We start from the raw sequence: 18,474 nt of genomic DNA on the forward strand, positions 1-18,474 counted from the left end.
TTGAATTACGCTCCACCGAGGAGTGAAAGCGGTCGATCAAGAGTTCAGCCGCATGATGGGCGTCTCTCTGCTGATGTACGCACACACAACTGTCGAAGGGAATACAGTCTGGACGACGCAGATGCAGACCACGACGAAGTAGAGCTTCACGCTGTGCACCACAGTGGTAGCGTGGCTGCCGATGTCGTAGAAAAGGACGATGGACATCACCGCAAACGCCGCGTACGCCAGCACACGCAACATGGTCGCCACCTGCACCAATACAATTGGAACATTCATCAGCAGAACAATATTCTTACAGACCTGCTCCAGGTCATGATGCCATACCATTGCTTATCGCGAACCTGCTGGTTCTTGCGTGCACGCGTGATTGTCCTGGAAAGTTCGGAAGGGCTCGAAAAGAAGGTCTTAAAATGTGATCTTGCCCCTGACTTCAGCCTGCACTCGCTTCTCCAAGTTTCGATAGCCAAATCATGCGCTATTATAGCGGACCTAGCCTCAGTTCGTGTACATATATACTACTGCTTAAAGTGATGCTTGTTAGAGGATTCAGCGCAAGTCATAAAAAATCGTTTAAGTGTAAAAAACAAAATTGTTCTCTCCGCCCCTGCGTTATTTTATTTTTCCTTGTGTCAGATGGAGGAGCACTGTTTTGTGTTTGTACCAAACAACCTACACAACATACCTTGCCTGTGATATTCAGTTTCGTTTATGAACGTTTTTATGTGCCACACCCATGTATGATGAGCATAATCCACACTGAAATTCTATAGCACATGTAGACAGAAAAACGCGACCTGAAGTGTGGCGTAGATATCCACGCGGCCGCTGGATTCAGATCACGAAACTTACAAATACGCACCTTATTTCGTATAATCGATAACCAGCATCTCCTGAGCAACGTCCGGAACTGCTGGAACTGGTTGACCTTAAACGAGTACATCCGGTACTGCTCTGCTCTTTCCTGGATTAAAAGCACAGTAAAATTAGCTTAAAACTTATAAGGAAGTGCACATCGCATGTAAACATACTTTCACAATGCACCACTGTTTCGTCGGCATAACACCACTCCATTACAAATATTTACTACTTATGCGTTACGCACACGTTTTCCTCGGCTGAAACGCAAAACGGGAACGCGCTCTTCAGCCTTCTAATGCGCGATATTTCATTTATTTTATATATGCAAGGACTGTAACCCCTTCAGTGAGGATGTATCAGGTGAATACAAGATTGCCGGGAATACAATATACTACAAGAACATTAGAAATAAAGACGAACAATCCAGTTATTACAGGTTATGCATAGCAATATATCTGAGACCAGCAAACACAGCAAATTAGCACAGCTGGCACATTAAAGAACATCAGTCTAGCACACTATAACAAAGATAAAGCATCTTACACCGACTTCCAGAGCAAACTTAAAGATGAAATTATCGATAATAAAAAAATTATTTCGACATCGATGTAACGATTCTAGCTCAGATACAACAACAAACAAAACATTTGCACTTGATGGTTTTGAAGCCGCTATAAATTTTACAATTCAATGAAAGGAGAACACATCACCAACACGACTAAATGCAAAGACATGCAAAGAGGCAGGGAATACACGGGAACCAGAGAGACTAACGGAGCTCCTTGTTTCTGCTTCCGATTTCACACAGATACCACCTAATTTTTAACAAGCTCGAAGTCACATATAGCATACTGAGAGCGTTTTGTCTTACATGCCTCTAATGCCATTATAACTTTTTTTAATTTCAAAGGAGATACAAGGAATACAAGTTCCAATACTATCACGTAAATGAATGAACGTTCCCACCATTCAGAGGTTCTTTCTTCGAGTTTTTTCTTTCATTTGCACCCTCATAATGCTTCCCGCAGTTTGACAGCAGTAGCAAAAGTATTAAAATATTACACGGAGTCTGGCTCGTAGCTTTATCTGCATTATAAATTGCAGCAAACAAGCGCTTTTATCTAAAGAAGTGTGGTGTCGCGTACCCAAAAACACACGTGAACATAGTTCATCATTGATGGCGAGCACTCGTGGTCCCAACATCTGCGAAATGAGGAGCAGAGTGCGTGCGGGCTTGAATTGACCCAAAACGAAAATTCTGGGCTGCCCATGGAGGCAGAAAAAAACTGAGGCGAGGCCCTCTCCTCCGCGCGCTAAGAGAAAAGTGTGGAGAGAATGGCGTGATGCCTTTTTCTTTTCTCTTTTTTTTTCTTTTGCTGCATCGGCCATGTTCTCGGGCCACAATGGCCGCTTTGTTATGGCTCTGCGCGTTCACACGTGTTGCTCCGTAGGCTTCGTACCGTGGCAAAGGCGTCGTGTGGGCGTCGTGTGTGTGGATATCTGGACCGTGTTCTCCCGGACGTTTCTGTGGCCATGCAGGAACTAAACCTCGTGAAATGAACGTGCATGCAACGCTGTACGTAATGTACCACGCCACGGCAATGGCAACGGACGAAGGAATATCCGCGGGTAATTTTGTCCTCCAGCGGAATCATGCTAATGTGCCATCGCAGGCCGAAACCAATGCATTTCAGAACCTGTACAATGAATGTCATGCAGGTCACTGATTCCTGCTTTTGACAGCGCATGGTGCAAACGCGGCACGTAGAACGTACGTTATATTCAACAATGCATAATCCTGGTTTTAGAACTTCGTGTTCAGTAATAACCTGCTTTTGTGCATATTAAATCACATGTTGCTCAACAGTTGCTTGTTTCTCGCAATACTCGCGACAGCGCAAACTATATTAAGAATAGCGCGTTCGAGGGTCACACACACCTGCGCATGTGTGCAACAATACACGTGCTGATAGAGCTTTACGCAGAATATGTCCATTTTGCTGCTCTCGGCACCTTGCGCCGGCCAGTCGACGCTTCGTCCGGATAGATGGGAAAGATGCTTTGACTTATTAAAGGGCCCCTCATCAGGCCCCATAGCAAATTGTGGTTTTACGCTGGAAGTTGTTGTGGGTCCTCTAAGGAGTGTTCTCCCACAAGAATTTTTCAAATCGGCTCCTTAATAGGCGAGATAGTAATAGCACAATGCGTTGGCGGGCTAGTTGGTGCGAATCCATGAATACTTTGTTTAGCGCAAAACGACAGAGACAAGAAAGACGACAGGACAAGGCGCTACTCTCAACTGACATCATTTTATTGCGTCACTCCTTTATAGACCGCTCAATCTAGAGGAACATGCGCAGTGAGCACCATGTGGTGGAGACACCACCATCCGATCCCAAGAGCGCACTCATGCGACAGAATCCAAAAAACCAAATTCAGCGCTGTACAAGGTTAAGGAAGGCACACTAATGCACTGTGACCCCAATGACTGAATGAAAAATGCTTCCGATAACTCTCGGGCGGTGGTGTCACGGCTCATCTTCAAAATCGTGGTATCACGAAACAGGGGTTTGCACTTGCATGTTTTACAATGCAGAGCCAAATTGGAACCTGTGCCTGTAGGTATGGATCGCTCATGTTCTCTAAGGCGCTCGTTAACACAGCGGCCTGACTGCCCTACATACACTTTGCCACATGACAAGGGAATCTTATAAACCACACCGACGCTGCAATCTACAAACTTCACGTGGTTCTTTTCACAAACAGGTTTTTTACTTGTTTTAGAAATACGGTTGCACAACATTGACAGTTTCTGAGGAGCGGAAAACACTATCGGAATTTGGTATCTAGTGGCAACATTCTTTAGATTGTGAGCCACTCTGTGGCAATACGGCACAACTTCAGGCCTCTTCTTTTGTGTGATGCAGTTACTTTTGTGCCGCTTCCCTTTCAGTTTTTGAAGCAAAACCTCCGAGACTGACGTCACCACCACACTTGGGTAACCAGCAGCCTGCAGCCTATTTAACTGTGCAATGAAACTCATGTTCGCAGAGTGATGACAAGATTTCTTTAAGGAAGATTCTAAACACATCAAAGCAATAGCGCGTTTCACAGTCTTTGAGTGCGCGGACGCGTAAGGTAAAAGACCCTTACGTGCACGTGGCGAGTACATCCAACAGGCGTGGCCTGTTTGTAAGGATAGCTGCAAATCTAAAAACTGGAGTTTACCGTCCCTAGATAGCTCATGTGTGAAAGTTAAACCTTTGCCATTGTCATTGAACATTGTTAAAATATCAGCTACCGTCACGGAGCATTCGTTGTTAGTCTGTTTTATCACAACAAGAAAATCGTCAACATATCTAAAAATCTGAACCGAGTCATTGTTTAAGGCACTCTTAAGAGCGCGGTCGACAAACGATAAAAAAATATTACAAAGAGCAGGCGCCACACATGAACCAATACACACACCATTTTTCTGGATAAAAAGGTTATTTTCGAACTGGATAAAAGTTGCACTTAAATAAAATTCAAGAAGGGACATGAAACTTTCCGAAGATAACCCGGTCGCATTGCGAAAATCTACCTCGCCGCTTTCTTCGATGCACGTCATCACACTGCGAAATAGCTCATCATGTGGTATCGAATAGTACAGATCTTCGACGTCAACAGAAAAAATGTCGGTTACAGAATGGTTGTCTTCCAGAAAGGAAACAACATCGAAAGAGTCCTTTATGCCATAAGGATCGTCAATAGTTAAATGTTTCAACTGCTTTTGCAAAAAGCGGCTAACCAAAACCTGCCAACAGTTGTTTTCACTGACTATTGTACGGAAAGGCACATCCGGTTTGTGCGTTTTCGCAGTGAAAAAAACCTCTAGAGCAAGCACCTTACGTTGTTTTACATCTTTCACAATCTTGGTGAGGCCTATATTTTCCAACAAAGAAATGGCTTTGCGTTTTACCTTCTGAGCTTTCTCATTTGCCAGAATGAAGTTCTTGTTGACAGCCTCAATGGCTTTTTTGTTGAAGACCGCAGACGGAGCTATCACAAAACCACCCTCTTTGTCACTCAGTAGCAGCCGAAGTTCATTGTCTCTAAAGAAAGATACTGTCCTTTTGATCACAGCTGTCGAAGGTGGCGCGCTCCCGGTGACGGTCCTACGAAGGCAGTCCACCCCATCGAGGAGGCACCGCTCCTGGTCCTCTAGTTCTGCTTTCCTTGCGATGCGCCTGTTCAAAGCCAGTAGCTCATGTGCAGGAATTCTTGGTTCCATGCTATACTTCGGCCCATTCTTTAACAATGCAGCAACTTCATCAGGAAGCCTGACATCACCGAGTACCTGGAAACCAGCGGTGACAGGTTGCGTTGTCTCCTTTCTGCGCGGGAGTCTGGACCGCAGGAATAGCAGCAGCTGTGTCCACCAGAATTCCGTAGTCTGAGTTGATAGACGTCTGTGGAAACGAAACTTCTTCTCGGCCACAATAGGTGCATCGCGCGAGTGGCACACAGCTCTCAACCAGTCGTATAGAAGGCGTACCTGCCGCCAAATTTCAGAACGAAGAATCCGACACATTCGCCGCACGTGACCGACGGAAGGCCTGACGTTCCCGAAGAGACTCGCCACGTCTTGAGGAACATGTCCATTCTTCATGCAGAACGTAAGCATCATGCAGAACGTAAGCATTGGGATCGGATGTTGGTGGCTCCACCACATGGTGCTCACTGCGCATGTTCCTCTAGATTGAGCGGTCTATAAAGGAGTGACGCAATAAAATGATGTCAGTTGAGAGTAGCGCCTTGTCCTGTCGTCTTTCTTGTCTCTGTCGTTTTGCGCTAAACAAAGTATTCATGGATTCGCACCAACTAGCCCGCCAACGCATTGTGCTGAACTATCTTTCTTCTACTGTGGGCCCTGATATTTGTGTGTCTGTGTCATCTCCTGAGCCTGCTGTTCTGGTCAGTCACATAGCTTTTGCTGTGTGCCGTGCAAGGATGCTTACGTTCTGCATGAAGAATGGACATGTTCCTCAAGACGTGGCGAGTCTCTTCGGGAACGTCAGGCCTTCCGTCGGTCACGTGCGGCGAATGTGTAGGATTCTTCGTTCTGAAATTTGGCGGCAGGTACGCCTTCTGTACGACTGGTTGAGAGCTGTGTGCCACTCGCGCGATGCACCTATTGTGGCCGAGAAGAAGTTTCGTTTCCACAGACGTCTATCAACTCAGACTACGGAATTCTGGTGGACACAGCTGCTGCTATTCCTGCGGTCCAGACTCCCGCGCAGAAAGGAGACAACGCAAGCTGTCACCGCTGGTTTCCAGGTACTCGGTGATGTCAGGCTTCCTGATGAAGTTGCTGCATTGTTAAAGAATGGGCCGAAGTATAGCATGGAACCAAGAATTCCTGCACATGAGCTACTGGCTTTGAACAGGCGCATCGCAAGGAAAGCAGAACTAGAGGACCAGGAGCGGTGCCTCCTCGATGGGGTGGACTGCCTTCGTAGGACCGTCACCGGGAGCGCGCCACCTTCGACAGCTGTGATCAAAAGGACAGTATCTTTCTTTAGAGACAATGAACTTCGGCTGCTACTGAGTGACAAAGAGGGTGGTTTTGTGATAGCTCCGTCTGCGGTCTTCAACAAAAAAGCCATTGAGGCTGTCAACAAGAACTTCATTCTGGCAAATGAGAAAGCTCAGAAGGTAAAACGCAAAGCCATTTCTTTGTTGGAAAATATAGGCCTCACCAAGATTGTGAAAGATGTAAAACAATGTAAGGTGCTTGCTCTAGAGGTTTTTTTCACTGCGAAAGCGCACAAACCGGATGTGCCTTTCCGTACAATAGTCAGTGAAAACAACTGTTGGCAGGTTTTGGTTAGCCGCTTTTTGCAAAAGCAGTTGAAACATTTAACTATTGACGATCCTTATGGCATAAAGGACTCTTTCGATGTTGTTTCCTTTCTGGAAGACAACCATTCTGTAACCGACATTTTTTCTGTTGACGTCGAAGATCTGTACTATTCGATACCACATGATGAGCTATTTCGCAGTGTGATGACGTGCATCGAAGAAAGCGGCGAGGTAGATTTTCGCAATGCGACCGGGTTATCTTCGGAAAGTTTCATGTCCCTTCTTGAATTTTATTTAAGTGCAACTTTTATCCAGTTCGAAAATAACCTTTTTATCCAGAAAAATGGTGTGTGTATTGGTTCATGTGTGGCGCCTGCTCTTTGTAATATTTTTTTATCGTTTGTCGACCGCGCTCTTAAGAGTGCCTTAAACAATGACTCGGTTCAGATTTTTAGATATGTTGACGATTTTCTTGTTGTGATAAAACAGACTAACAACGAATGCTCCGTGACGGTAGCTGATATTTTAACAATGTTCAATGACAATGGCAAAGGTTTAACTTTCACACATGAGCTATCTAGGGACGGTAAACTCCAGTTTTTAGATTTGCAGCTATCCTTACAAACAGGCCACGCCTGTTGGATGTACTCGCCACGTGCACGTAAGGGTCTTTTACCTTACGCGTCCGCGCACTCAAAGACTGTGAAACGCGCTATTGCTTTGATGTGTTTAGAATCTTCCTTAAAGAAATCTTGTCATCACTCTGCGAACATGAGTTTCATTGCACAGTTAAATAGGCTGCAGGCTGCTGGTTACCCAAGTGTGGTGGTGACGTCAGTCTCGGAGGTTTTGCTTCAAAAACTGAAAGGGAAGCGGCACAAAAGTAACTGCATCACACAAAAGAAGAGGCCTGAAGTTGTGCCGTATTGCCACAGAGTGGCTCACAATCTAAAGAATGTTGCCACTAGATACCAAATTCCGATAGTGTTTTCCGCTCCTCAGAAACTGTCAATGTTGTGCAACCGTATTTCTAAAACAAGTAAAAAACCTGTTTGTGAAAAGAACCACGTGAAGTTTGTAGATTGCAGCGTCGGTGTGGTTTATAAGATTCCCTTGTCATGTGGCAAAGTGTATGTAGGGCAGTCAGGCCGCTGTGTTAACGAGCGCCTTAGAGAACATGAGCGATCCATACCTACAGGCACAGGTTCCAATTTGGCTCTGCATTGTAAAACATGCAAGTGCAAACCCCTGTTTCGTGATACCACGATTTTGAAGATGAGCCGTGACACCACCGCCCGAGAGTTATCGGAAGCATTTTTCATTCAGTCATTGGGGTCACAGTGCATTAGTGTGCCTTCCTTAACCTTGTACAGCGCTGAATTTGGTTTTTTGGATTCTGTCGCATGAGTGCGCTCTTGGGATCGGATGTTGGTGGCTCCACCACATGGTGCTCACTGCGCATGTTCCTCTAGATTGAGCGGTCTATAAAGGAGTGACGCAATAAAATGATGTCAGTTGAGAGTAGCGCCTTGTCCTGTCGTCTTTCTTGTCTCTGTCGTTTTGCGCTAAACAAAGTATTCATGAGATAGTAATATTTCAGTGCCGCGAACCCATGATTTCAACAGGCGGACTCTACTGCCAATCAAGACGCTCTCTCCACCCGCCCCGTCTAGCCTTCACAAGCGAAATTCCTTCCCTGCGTTTTCCCATACCAGACCTCGAGGATCGAGCGACGCATACGTCACAGGCCCCGCCTTCATTTCTTTTTTTCCTGCGCTATGCATTTCCGCTGAGCGCGCCGCGTGCGAGCTGTTGTCTCGTTCGCGCAGCGCGCTGTGCACAAAGAAACCTGACTAGCGGTATAACATGCTACACGAATACTGAGGCAGAACAAGGGGATCGCAGAGCGTGAGCACGCCCTGGAACACTGTAGAAAATGGCATAGTTTCGGTACCTACGCACGTGACCGCACGACCGTGGGAACAAGCCGACGAAGCTCAAGTACATCTCTCTTGCTTCGGTGCGAAGTAAAACAAAAAACACGCAAACATTCAGTTTGCGTGTTTTATTATTTTTCTAAACTTCAATTCATCGATTCAAGCAACAGATCGCACAGATAACAGATGTTGTCTTGAATAATTCTCGAAGTCACGTGTCACCACAGGCGACGACACACTGCGGACACAATTACGTAGGCGCAGGAGCACGACTACGTCACCGTCCCTTTCCGGGAGGATTCGCCGCTAATGATGAGGGAAACGGCGTTCGGATTGAAATTCCAGGCCTTTCCGCGGCACGTAGCGATGTAATTCTTTGGAAACACGGTCGTTGGCGCGCACTGTATTCTCTGCGCTTGTCAGCTCAAAATGGCCAGACGTGGTGAGGGGCCCTCTAAGGAACGAATCCTCCCCGCCGTAGGGTATATCTAGATTATCTGTGCGCGCGAGAAGCGCAGGGAAGTGAAGGTTAGCGGGCGCGCTGCAAGAGTGAGCAAGGCTCCACAGAACGTACGCCTGCGAACACATCAAACGGTTGTTCCATGGTCGCACGTGGGCCGGATCTACGCGCGTAGTGTACTGCACCGCGCGCCGGCTATCGCAACACTTCGGTTCCGTGAAGCTTCCCTTACCGTGGGAAGAGTGTAACTCAGGCCGCAGTCAATCGATCTAAACGCGGGGTCAAAAATGACGTTCTGCTTCCTCGCCGGCGCGCTGTGGTAGGGATGCGTGGCCACCCGAAATTCGGTCAGTAAAGCAGAAGAGTTCCTCAATCTACAGCGAGAATATGTGTTTGTGCTCATAAACTCCAGATGGATCGCAAATGGGTCGGTGTGTCGTACGTGTGTCCAGCGCATTCTTGCAGTGCTGTGAGAACGCGTACATATTTCTTTCTTACCGCCTGACGTCTAGCTCGCAAGTCCGTCTGAGGGCCCCAGGAAGTCCAATCAAAGAAAAACAAGTAGGAGGGAGCGGTAAAGGTGATCTTAAAAAAAAATGGCTGTGGCTTAGGTAAGGTTAAGCCCAGGATGCGAAGCATACTAGCCTTTATTTTAGTTGTTGAACCACTGTTTAGCCTGGTGAACTGCTGTTGCTTGGCTATATTTGGTTCGGCTAGACGAAGAAACAACTCATGCGTTACTCTGCTTCGCCTTGGACGCCCCGCATTGGACGCGGTGAGCGTCGAGCAACGCAGCGTTCGGCGCGGCAACGAAATGTGCGCCTGAGCAAGCGACGCACGCCTGAGCCTTAGCAACAGCTCGTTTCTAAGGCAACACCGCATTCACTAGAGGCGCTTTTGTACCGCTTTGAAGCATCGTACTCGTGGCTCAGTGGTAGCGTCTCCGTCTCACACTCCGGAGACCCTGGTTCGATTCCCACCCAGCCCATCTTGCAAGAGTTGAGCCAAAGCCACTTCTCCTCTGTCGTGACGTCATGGTGTCACGTGGTATTCAAGGCGACACCGCCGCGCCTGAGGAGCTGGGTTGAGCTCTCGTAATATGCTTCGCATAAAAAACACGCGAAAACTGAGCAGCGGCCGGTACATGCGGTTCATGAGAACAGTTCAGTTGGCTGGGCTGATAAAGCATGTTTATTTTCATAAAAGCCGGTAAAAGCAGCGGATTCGACCTCACGGCCCAATTAGCGAAGTAAATTATGACCTTTTTTGAACAAGACTTCAGCAACCGTAATGTGACGAGACAACATTTTAGGATTGCCACGGAGCGCGCGCGTCCGAGCACCCCGGTTGCGCGCAGGGCGGCGTGGTTTTGCGAGAAATGTAAACAAGAGAGGAGAACTGGCCCGACATGACGCCGGAGCAACGCCAACTTCCGGCTTCACTTATGCTATCTTCGGCTGGTTGCTTCCATCCCCCGAAGCAGAGTCGGGCAGATCCGGCGTTCCCCGAGCTCAGAGGTAGAGGACGAGCGCGCAAGCCAAACGTGCGACTCGCTCTCGCAGGAGGCAATGGCAGATGCTAAACCACGTGACTACCACCAACTTCCGATGTTTCGCTTATCGAAAGCTCCCGGCGCTGCCGGGAAAACCGGCGGACGCGCCGGCGGGACGAGCGTTCGTCGCAGTGGCCTAGGTTACGGTGGGCCGTCGCCAACAGCAGCGACGCGGCTCTGCGATGATGTTTCAATTTCGACGACTGCTCCGACGACAGGGCTCGGAGCGCCTCAGAGCCTTGAAGGTGGAGGAGAGCAATCGAGAAGAACCAGCCGAAGACAACGCCGCTCGCGAGAGCGCTCCAGAGCGCTCAGAAACGACCAGTCGAAGATGGCCCTCACGAAGAGTGACGTCAGGGCCCGTGCTCAGTGTCTTTTCCTTCCTCCATGATGCTGCCGCTTTTTTTTTTACCATTTCGCTTCGTCGCGCCTCCGTGTCCTCAGCAGATCACGTGACCTGCAACCGTGCCTGCAACCTAGCGCTCCCGAACCGCATGCGCTGTCGCACCCGGGAGAGCGCGGCGGCGGTGGCGCCCGCGACGTGATCCTCGAGTATCCTCGAGTATCCGATGATCCTCGAGTATCCGTGTGGTTGCTATGGCATTAAAGTGACGTTTTAAATTTACGCCGTTTAAATTGACGTGCGCACTTGGCATTCCCAATAATTCGCAGCATGCAATCACAACTCGGTTTGAGCAGCGATTATTCTCTATATCAACTCCACCATGGCAAAGAAGCGGCCAATTTCCGGCAACATGACCTCGATCACAACTCCAGCTGCACGTGAATAAAGTAAAAGTTACCAGGGATGATTTGGATGCTGGCAACATTTGGCACTCAGAAATAAAAATAGCCGCGTTGCTTGCAGCCACTACGAATGATTAGCAAGCCGCAGCGAAGTGAGGTGTTAAATCAGATTAAGTTGCACGTTCCTTGAAATTTGCATTGCGTGTGCGACGCTAACAGCACTCGGTGAAAGTGTCGGACGTATAGCAATTATTATCCATACTATTAAATGGCTCACCTGTTCCGTCATGACTTTTCCGCCATAAATAGTCGTGCTGCTGTAATCGACGCCTTGTTCGGGGCTACTAAGTGGAATCCGAAACTCGGCGCTTAGTCTTTCGCAGTGGTCGCTGTGCTCTTCTGAAGCTATCTCACAAACTGCGAAAAGAAAAAAAAAAGGAAACTGGCATTCGTTTGCTGCATTTACGCAAAACATATGATGGAGATGGTGAAATAAAATGGCCATGGGGTCAGAGACCGAGCCCCGCTCTCTGGCAACGTGGGAGGAGCGGAAACCGAACACTGAACCATGATCTCAGTCATCGCACACAACGTCATCGGCCGTCTTATGCATTGTGACGGCAATACTAGGAGGCCCCAGGCGAACGTGTAATCTTAACGTTTTGAAACAACCGTGATGGGTAATGAAGCTACTGCTTATTTCAGTGGCCGGAAAGAATAGGCACTCCAGGGCTCACGAAAATGAGTAGGAATGCCCTTATCGATATCTACGGTCTCGGTAAACTCAATGTTTCACAAGTGGGCCAGCAGGTGGCCAGGCTGCGGTTCCGCGCGGGCAGCAGCTTCGAGATTTTATACGAAGTCTGTGCACGAACAACCGACGACAGGTGGATGCCGATAAAGAACGTAAGCCATCATTCCGTAGTTTACTCTATCGAACTGAGCCACGATGTTGTGTGCCACCCTTGCAAAGAACATGCAGACGTTGAGCAAAGCTTGCCGTATGTTCGCTGGGATCTCGAATATTGCGATTTTTATTTTTGGCTGATTTCATTACGAAGCTTCACAGCTCATGGTACCATGACCACGGGCTTTGAGTTTGCCTTGTTTGCAACTCACTGTAATCGGCGGGATTGTGATACTCGGGGCAGTGCAAGCCACGTTGTGCTAGGAATGGAATGAGCTGGTCGATCCTGCCGTTGTAGATGCAGCGGCCGCTGGACACCATGTAGAGCTGCATAGAAAGGCACGCGGAGTAATTTGTGGCAACGTTGGAGAGAGAATGACAAAGTTCAGTTATGTTTGGAGAGGTCGCCTTAGCGATGTGCCGTTCACGCAAAATCGGGTTAAATGGCCAGGGGCAAAAGAAAGGAAGTGAGATAATAACAATATAAAAAAACGTGCATATTATTACATACACATGCCCCAAATGCACTAACACAAAAGTTACAGAATCTCACTAAGGAATCTCGCTTTACCAACCTCTGAGGCGGGTAAAGCGACCACAAATACAAATTGCGTTAACAAAGTCAACATCACACGAGGGACACAACGGCGCGCATTTTTAAATAAATGATGTGCTGTGCATGCGGCCTTTAGGCGAGTGGTTTGAAGGCACGTTCGACTATGCCTACCGCGTGGTGCAGGAAAGACACGCACCTGGGGCGATATCGCAGGCCGCAGGCGGCGCTCTCAGCGTAGCCTGTGGCATGGCTATGCGCTGAGGACGACACGCAAGTGGTGAACGGACCGCGCCTCTTCTTGAAAATGTATACAGGTGTGCGAAGAGCTGAATTTCTTTCTTTCTTGAGACCGAATACGAATTAAATAGAATATCAAGTATCTCTATAATAGCTCAGGAATAATGTACAGTTTTGTCAGCATTAATATCAAACAGTTTTCACACCCTGGTATTCACAATATTAGGAAGTTTCTGCCATTGCACTATATTAGCGTGCTTAAATTAAAAGCCCAAAGGGAATAGCAGTAACAACTAAGTAGTTCGCAAGATCTGGTGTCTTTAAAGCAGACACTCTTACGAATTATCATATAACATTTATAAGGACAATCTCGCGGGCTAATTAACATCTGTGTATACCTCCGCGAGCAAATCACAAATTGCATGTCGGCTGCGGCTATGGCAGAGCAAGAAATCGCGCTTTTTCTCACAGTTAGACTGGTAGCAGCAGATGGTTGCTATAGGATTGCATACAGTAAGTTTCACGGAAACGTATTCATACTTAGAGCAATGAGAGGACACAGGTGCTACATCTAAAAATTGTACCAAAACAACACCTTCGGCTGAATTCCACGATTAAGCAAATGTTAACTGCGAAAAACTGTGGTTTATCAGGATAGATCTGGCTACCTAAGTGACGCTGCCTGCTCTATAGTATAGATTACGTTCACTGCGGATGGATTGAAAGTGATCTCGTTTTGCTTCAATTTTCTATTTGAGCGTGCGCAGTCGACGACGTAATGTATTCAAAATCTACTCGAAAATGTGGCGGAGGCTATCTATTTCAGAATAGCTTCGATCTGCGAGCCCGGAAGAGTGGCCGACAAATTTTTTTCCCGGATGCCATGAGAACCCTTTTCGGGCCGGCTGTCGACTAGGCCTCACTTTTCACAGCGGGCCCGGACTAGGCTGTCGCGTTAAATTAAATAGCTCTCTCTCTCTCTCTCTCTCTATTAGAAAATATTTCAATTTTCGCATAGTGAATATTCACGTTTAGGACCTAATCGAATAGGATAACATTAGTCATTCGTTATTTGAAAGTTTCGAATACTCGCACACTCCCATGAAAATGGCATCAGGGTCAGCCTGGATTTGTGTGTGCAGTTCCAGCGGCACGGTCAGCTCTGACATTACTTGCTATACCTCTGCGAGCGGGCAACACCTAAGCCACAACATTGTGGGTCCTACTAGCACGCCACTATGTGTAAGCTGTTAATTGAGGACAACCATGTGCGCTGTGACGGTGAAGGATCTACCGCAAGAAAAGAGAGAAAATTAAGACAAACGATAGAAAACACAGTACAAGAATGGCTATCGCATGCTCGCTCCGCGAAATTTTTCAGTGATGCTTGTGCATCAATTTGAGAAAAAGACAAACAGAATGTCAATAAAGAGGAAATGCGGAAGTACGCGAAGGAGTAAATTTAGATAACGGCATCTTTCGCAAGAATTGGAGACGCTATCAAGATTTCAAGCACGAATAAAAGGTCGTGCAGCTCAATTTACATTTCTTTGCTGATACTCGGAAGTTTTTTATTATTTGATTTGGCCCAATATTGTGCATCGTACAATTTTATTTTTTTTTTTTTTTTATTTACATATACTGCCATCTTGCATAGCAAGATATTGCAGGAGTGAGTGCATACATATGTCAATCAGTTGAAGAATACATTTGAGTGGCAAAAAGAAAACAAACAATCGAAAAAAAAACAATATCAGGAATAGCTAGTTGATTAATGAACATGATTAGGTAATAGGTTGGCAAATACATCACTTGGTAACTCGCGCAAGGACCCCTCGAGGCCATTCCAAATCACAATTGTATGCGGAAAAAAGGAAAACCTAAAACAATCAATCGTTGCATTCAAAGGAACAATGTTAAGATGATGACTTCTTCTGGTGGGCCGAGAAGAAGGGTTAGTGAAAACAATAGGCGCATTGACATAAGTTTTCCCATGAGCAATTTTATGTAGCAGAACAACACGGTCACAAGTACGTCTATGGGCCAGTGGCTTTAGTAGTAGCTTGCTAGCATGCGATGTCGGTGAGAAATGGCGGTCATAACGATTATATATAAACCTTATGGCCTTTTTCTGAATAGACTCAAGCATGTCTATGTCTTTGGAATGATGTGGCGACCACACTACCGACGCGTATTCAAGTAGAGGCCTTATTAGTGATCTGTATGCCGTTAATTTACATTCTTTAGTTGCATCTCGTAAGGTTCTTTTAAGATAACCCAGTTTTCTCAACGCCTTGTTGGTTATACAGTTAATGTGAGCATGCCATTTTAGATCAGGGGAGAAAGTAACACCAAGGTATTTAAACGTGTGGACGCTTGCAAGCTTGTGCGCTTCATTAAAATATGTAAATTGTAATGGTTGTTTTTTATTCGAAAAAGTCATTGATACGGTTTTCTTAAAATTAAGTGACATTTGCCATGTTCTGCTCCATTCGCAAAAACGGGTGAAGACTTCATTCAGCTCTAACTGATCATGATTACTACTTATACTAGAATAAAGGACACAGTCATCAGCATATAGTCTTATTTTGACAGAAGTGCCCGCGGTTACTTCAACGACATCATTTACATAGACTACAAACAGCAAAGGACCCAAGACAGACCCCTGTGGTACACCGGATGTAACATTGACACGAGATGAGTGAACATTGTTAAATGCAACAAACTGAGTTCTTGTACTTAGGTAGTCCTGTATCCAACCTAGTAATTTATAATCATGAATTATTGCCTTGAGTTTAATGAGAAGCTTTTTATGGCACACTGTGTCAAAAGCTTTACTGTAATCAATAAAAATGGCATCAAGTTGTCCTCTAAGGTTAAGTGTGGATGCAATATCATGGGAGAATTCTAGAAGTTGTGTTACCGTGGAGAATCCGGAACGGAAGCCATGCTGAGCATGCGAAAGAAGATTATGTTCAGATAAGTACTCAATGATATATTTATGAATAATGTGTTCCAATAGTTTACAAGATGTTGATATTAAAGAAATAGGTCTGTAGTTAGATATTTCCTGCTTATTACCGTCTTTGTGAATTGGAACAACTTTAGCACATTTCCAGAGTATTGGAACAGTGGATGATTCTACAGATTTCGAAAAAATTAGGGATAAGTACCGAGAGCTCCATTCAGAATATCGCCGTAAAAACATATCTGGAATATTATCTGGCCCAGTACTTTTCATAGTATCGATCTTGAGTATAAGATTGTGTACACCAGCTGAAGTGATTGCCATACTAGGAAAAGGTGATGACGAAAGAGTAGTGCAAAACGTGGGGGTGCGTCCATCATCACAGGTGAACACTGATTTAAAGTAATTATTGAAAGCTTCAGTAATGCTAAGATTATCTGAGCATGGTTGATTAGCAATTATGAATGAAGGAGAGCTCTCACTTGGTGGACTGATGGTTCGCCAGAACTTTGATGGCTTGTTTTTAATGAAGTATGACAAGGTGCTATTAAAATAGAAACTTTTCGCATTTGACATAGCAGATTTTAAGTTGTTTTTAAGTGTGGTCAATACTGAAGCTTTCATTGGATTGTTTGCATAGGGTTGTTTGCGCAGACGCCTGATGCGACGAATTAGGTGTATAATTTCACGTGTGTACCAAGGGTGCTTGGGATTGCGCTTTATACACTTGGTTGGAATGTAATCAGTTATACATTGATTGACAATTGAGTAAAAACGGTTCACTAACACGTTAACAGAGGAATGGTTTACGCAACTCGAAAATTCATCAAAAGAGCATGCGAGCAACTCAGTTATGGAGTTGTCATCAGCACGTTCAAAGTTCAATACTGTCTGATGTGAGGGGCGCTTAGGCATAGTTGCTAAATTCAAATAAACAATGACCCCTTTATGGTCCGAGAGGCCTTCAACGATGGTACTATCATAACCATTTTGTCTAAGTTGCTCATTTATGAAAACAAGATCTAAAATTGAGCTTTCTCGGGTTGCGGAATTCACAATTTGCGTCAGATCGAAAGAAATAGACATGTTAATCAAGTAATCACAAATGGCTTTGTGACGGCCACCAGCAGATAGCGTTGGCCAATCTATGCCAGGGGTGTTGAAATCACCAGCAAGTAACATTTTACAACAGTTAAGTTTATGTTTGGTTATATAATCGGTAAGATCGGAAAAGACACTGAGATCTGTGTCAGGGGGTCGATAAACAGCTCCTACAGCCAAAGTGAATCCACAAAGCCTTATTTTGCACCATACTGATTCGCAGTTAGGAACGTCAGGCAATGCTGTAAACTCAATGTCTTGGTTTACGAAGAGTGCCACACCGCCACCGCGCCGGTCACTTCTATCTTTCCTGAGGACGCTGTAACCTGGTGGTAAAATTTCAGTATCTAAGATGTGTTCACCAAGCCACGTTTCAGTCACGCCAATCACAGAAGGATGATAAAATGCCACGAGATGGTGAAAGTCTTGAATTTTGTTAAGAAGACTGCGGGCATTAACGTTTACCAGCGAGAAATTAGCATCGGAATGCAGTCAAGTTTCATGTACTGCAGAGGTTTGCTTTTTGGTTTTAATCATTGAATCACCTGATTCATTCAGCACATAGCGTACATTGTCTATCAGCAAGGAATCATACTGCAGACGAACGGTAGATGCATTTTTCCTTTGATTTACAGAAAGCCTCCAAAGAGCTTTGCGTATCTTTCGAACCCGTTCAGAGAAGTCCTCATTTATATATATATCTGTACCTTTAAGCTTTCGGGCATTCTTTAATATTGCAATCTTTGACCTGTAGTCCAAAAATTTGAAAATAGCAGGACGTGGTTTATCACCTCTACGCACCCCAAGCCTGGGGTCTTCACAATTACTGGGGTCTTCACATTGTAACATTCACATGGGGGCTACAGCTATTCCTGCTACTTATTTGGCGATATCAACGGTATTTTGTGCACGTAGTAGCATCGTATAGGTAGTGAAGATAATACGGACAACTTCTAGCATGTGACGTATGGTAAACGCAATGCATTCGGCCTGCATATTTGTCAATGGCTGCCCGCCCGTACAAAAATGAGTGTTGATTAACCATTGATATATTGTTGGGGAATTGTTGAAACAACGGACTTCAACAAATTTTCAAGAGCAATTAAGTTCACTCAACCCTTCCACAACAATATTACCATTGAGTGTTCTCAATAAACAATTTATTGGGTAATTTGTGTTGACTTTTGTCGTTGTTCTTTTGTTGTGTAGCAGTTGAGTCCAGTATACAATAATTAGGACTCGCATATGAAGACATTCCAAACATGTTTTGCGATGCGTTCCAACCTCATTCCTGTCACTTTACG

General features: G+C 45.6%; 1 protein-coding gene across 2 annotated transcripts in view; it reads right to left on the bottom strand.

Annotated features, from left to right (window-relative positions):
• LOC135910050 (ATP-binding cassette sub-family G member 1-like) overlaps positions 1–18,474 on the bottom strand; it is a 103,120-nt gene that overhangs the window by 29,190 nt on the left and 55,456 nt on the right. For both annotated transcript variants that reach the window (XM_065442007.2, XM_065442006.2), the window contains exons 7-10: positions 12,521–12,635; positions 11,679–11,818; positions 863–964; positions 84–252 (exon numbers count right to left, since the gene is read on the bottom strand). In XM_065442007.2, the coding sequence (XP_065298079.1) occupies positions 84–252; positions 863–964; positions 11,679–11,818; positions 12,521–12,635 (526 nt within the window). The remainder of the gene's footprint in view (positions 1–83; positions 253–862; positions 965–11,678; positions 11,819–12,520; positions 12,636–18,474) is intronic.

This window comes from Dermacentor albipictus, chromosome 4 (genome assembly GCF_038994185.2).
Source record: "Dermacentor albipictus isolate Rhodes 1998 colony chromosome 4, USDA_Dalb.pri_finalv2, whole genome shotgun sequence".
Classification (NCBI taxonomy): domain Eukaryota; kingdom Metazoa; phylum Arthropoda; class Arachnida; order Ixodida; family Ixodidae; genus Dermacentor; species Dermacentor albipictus.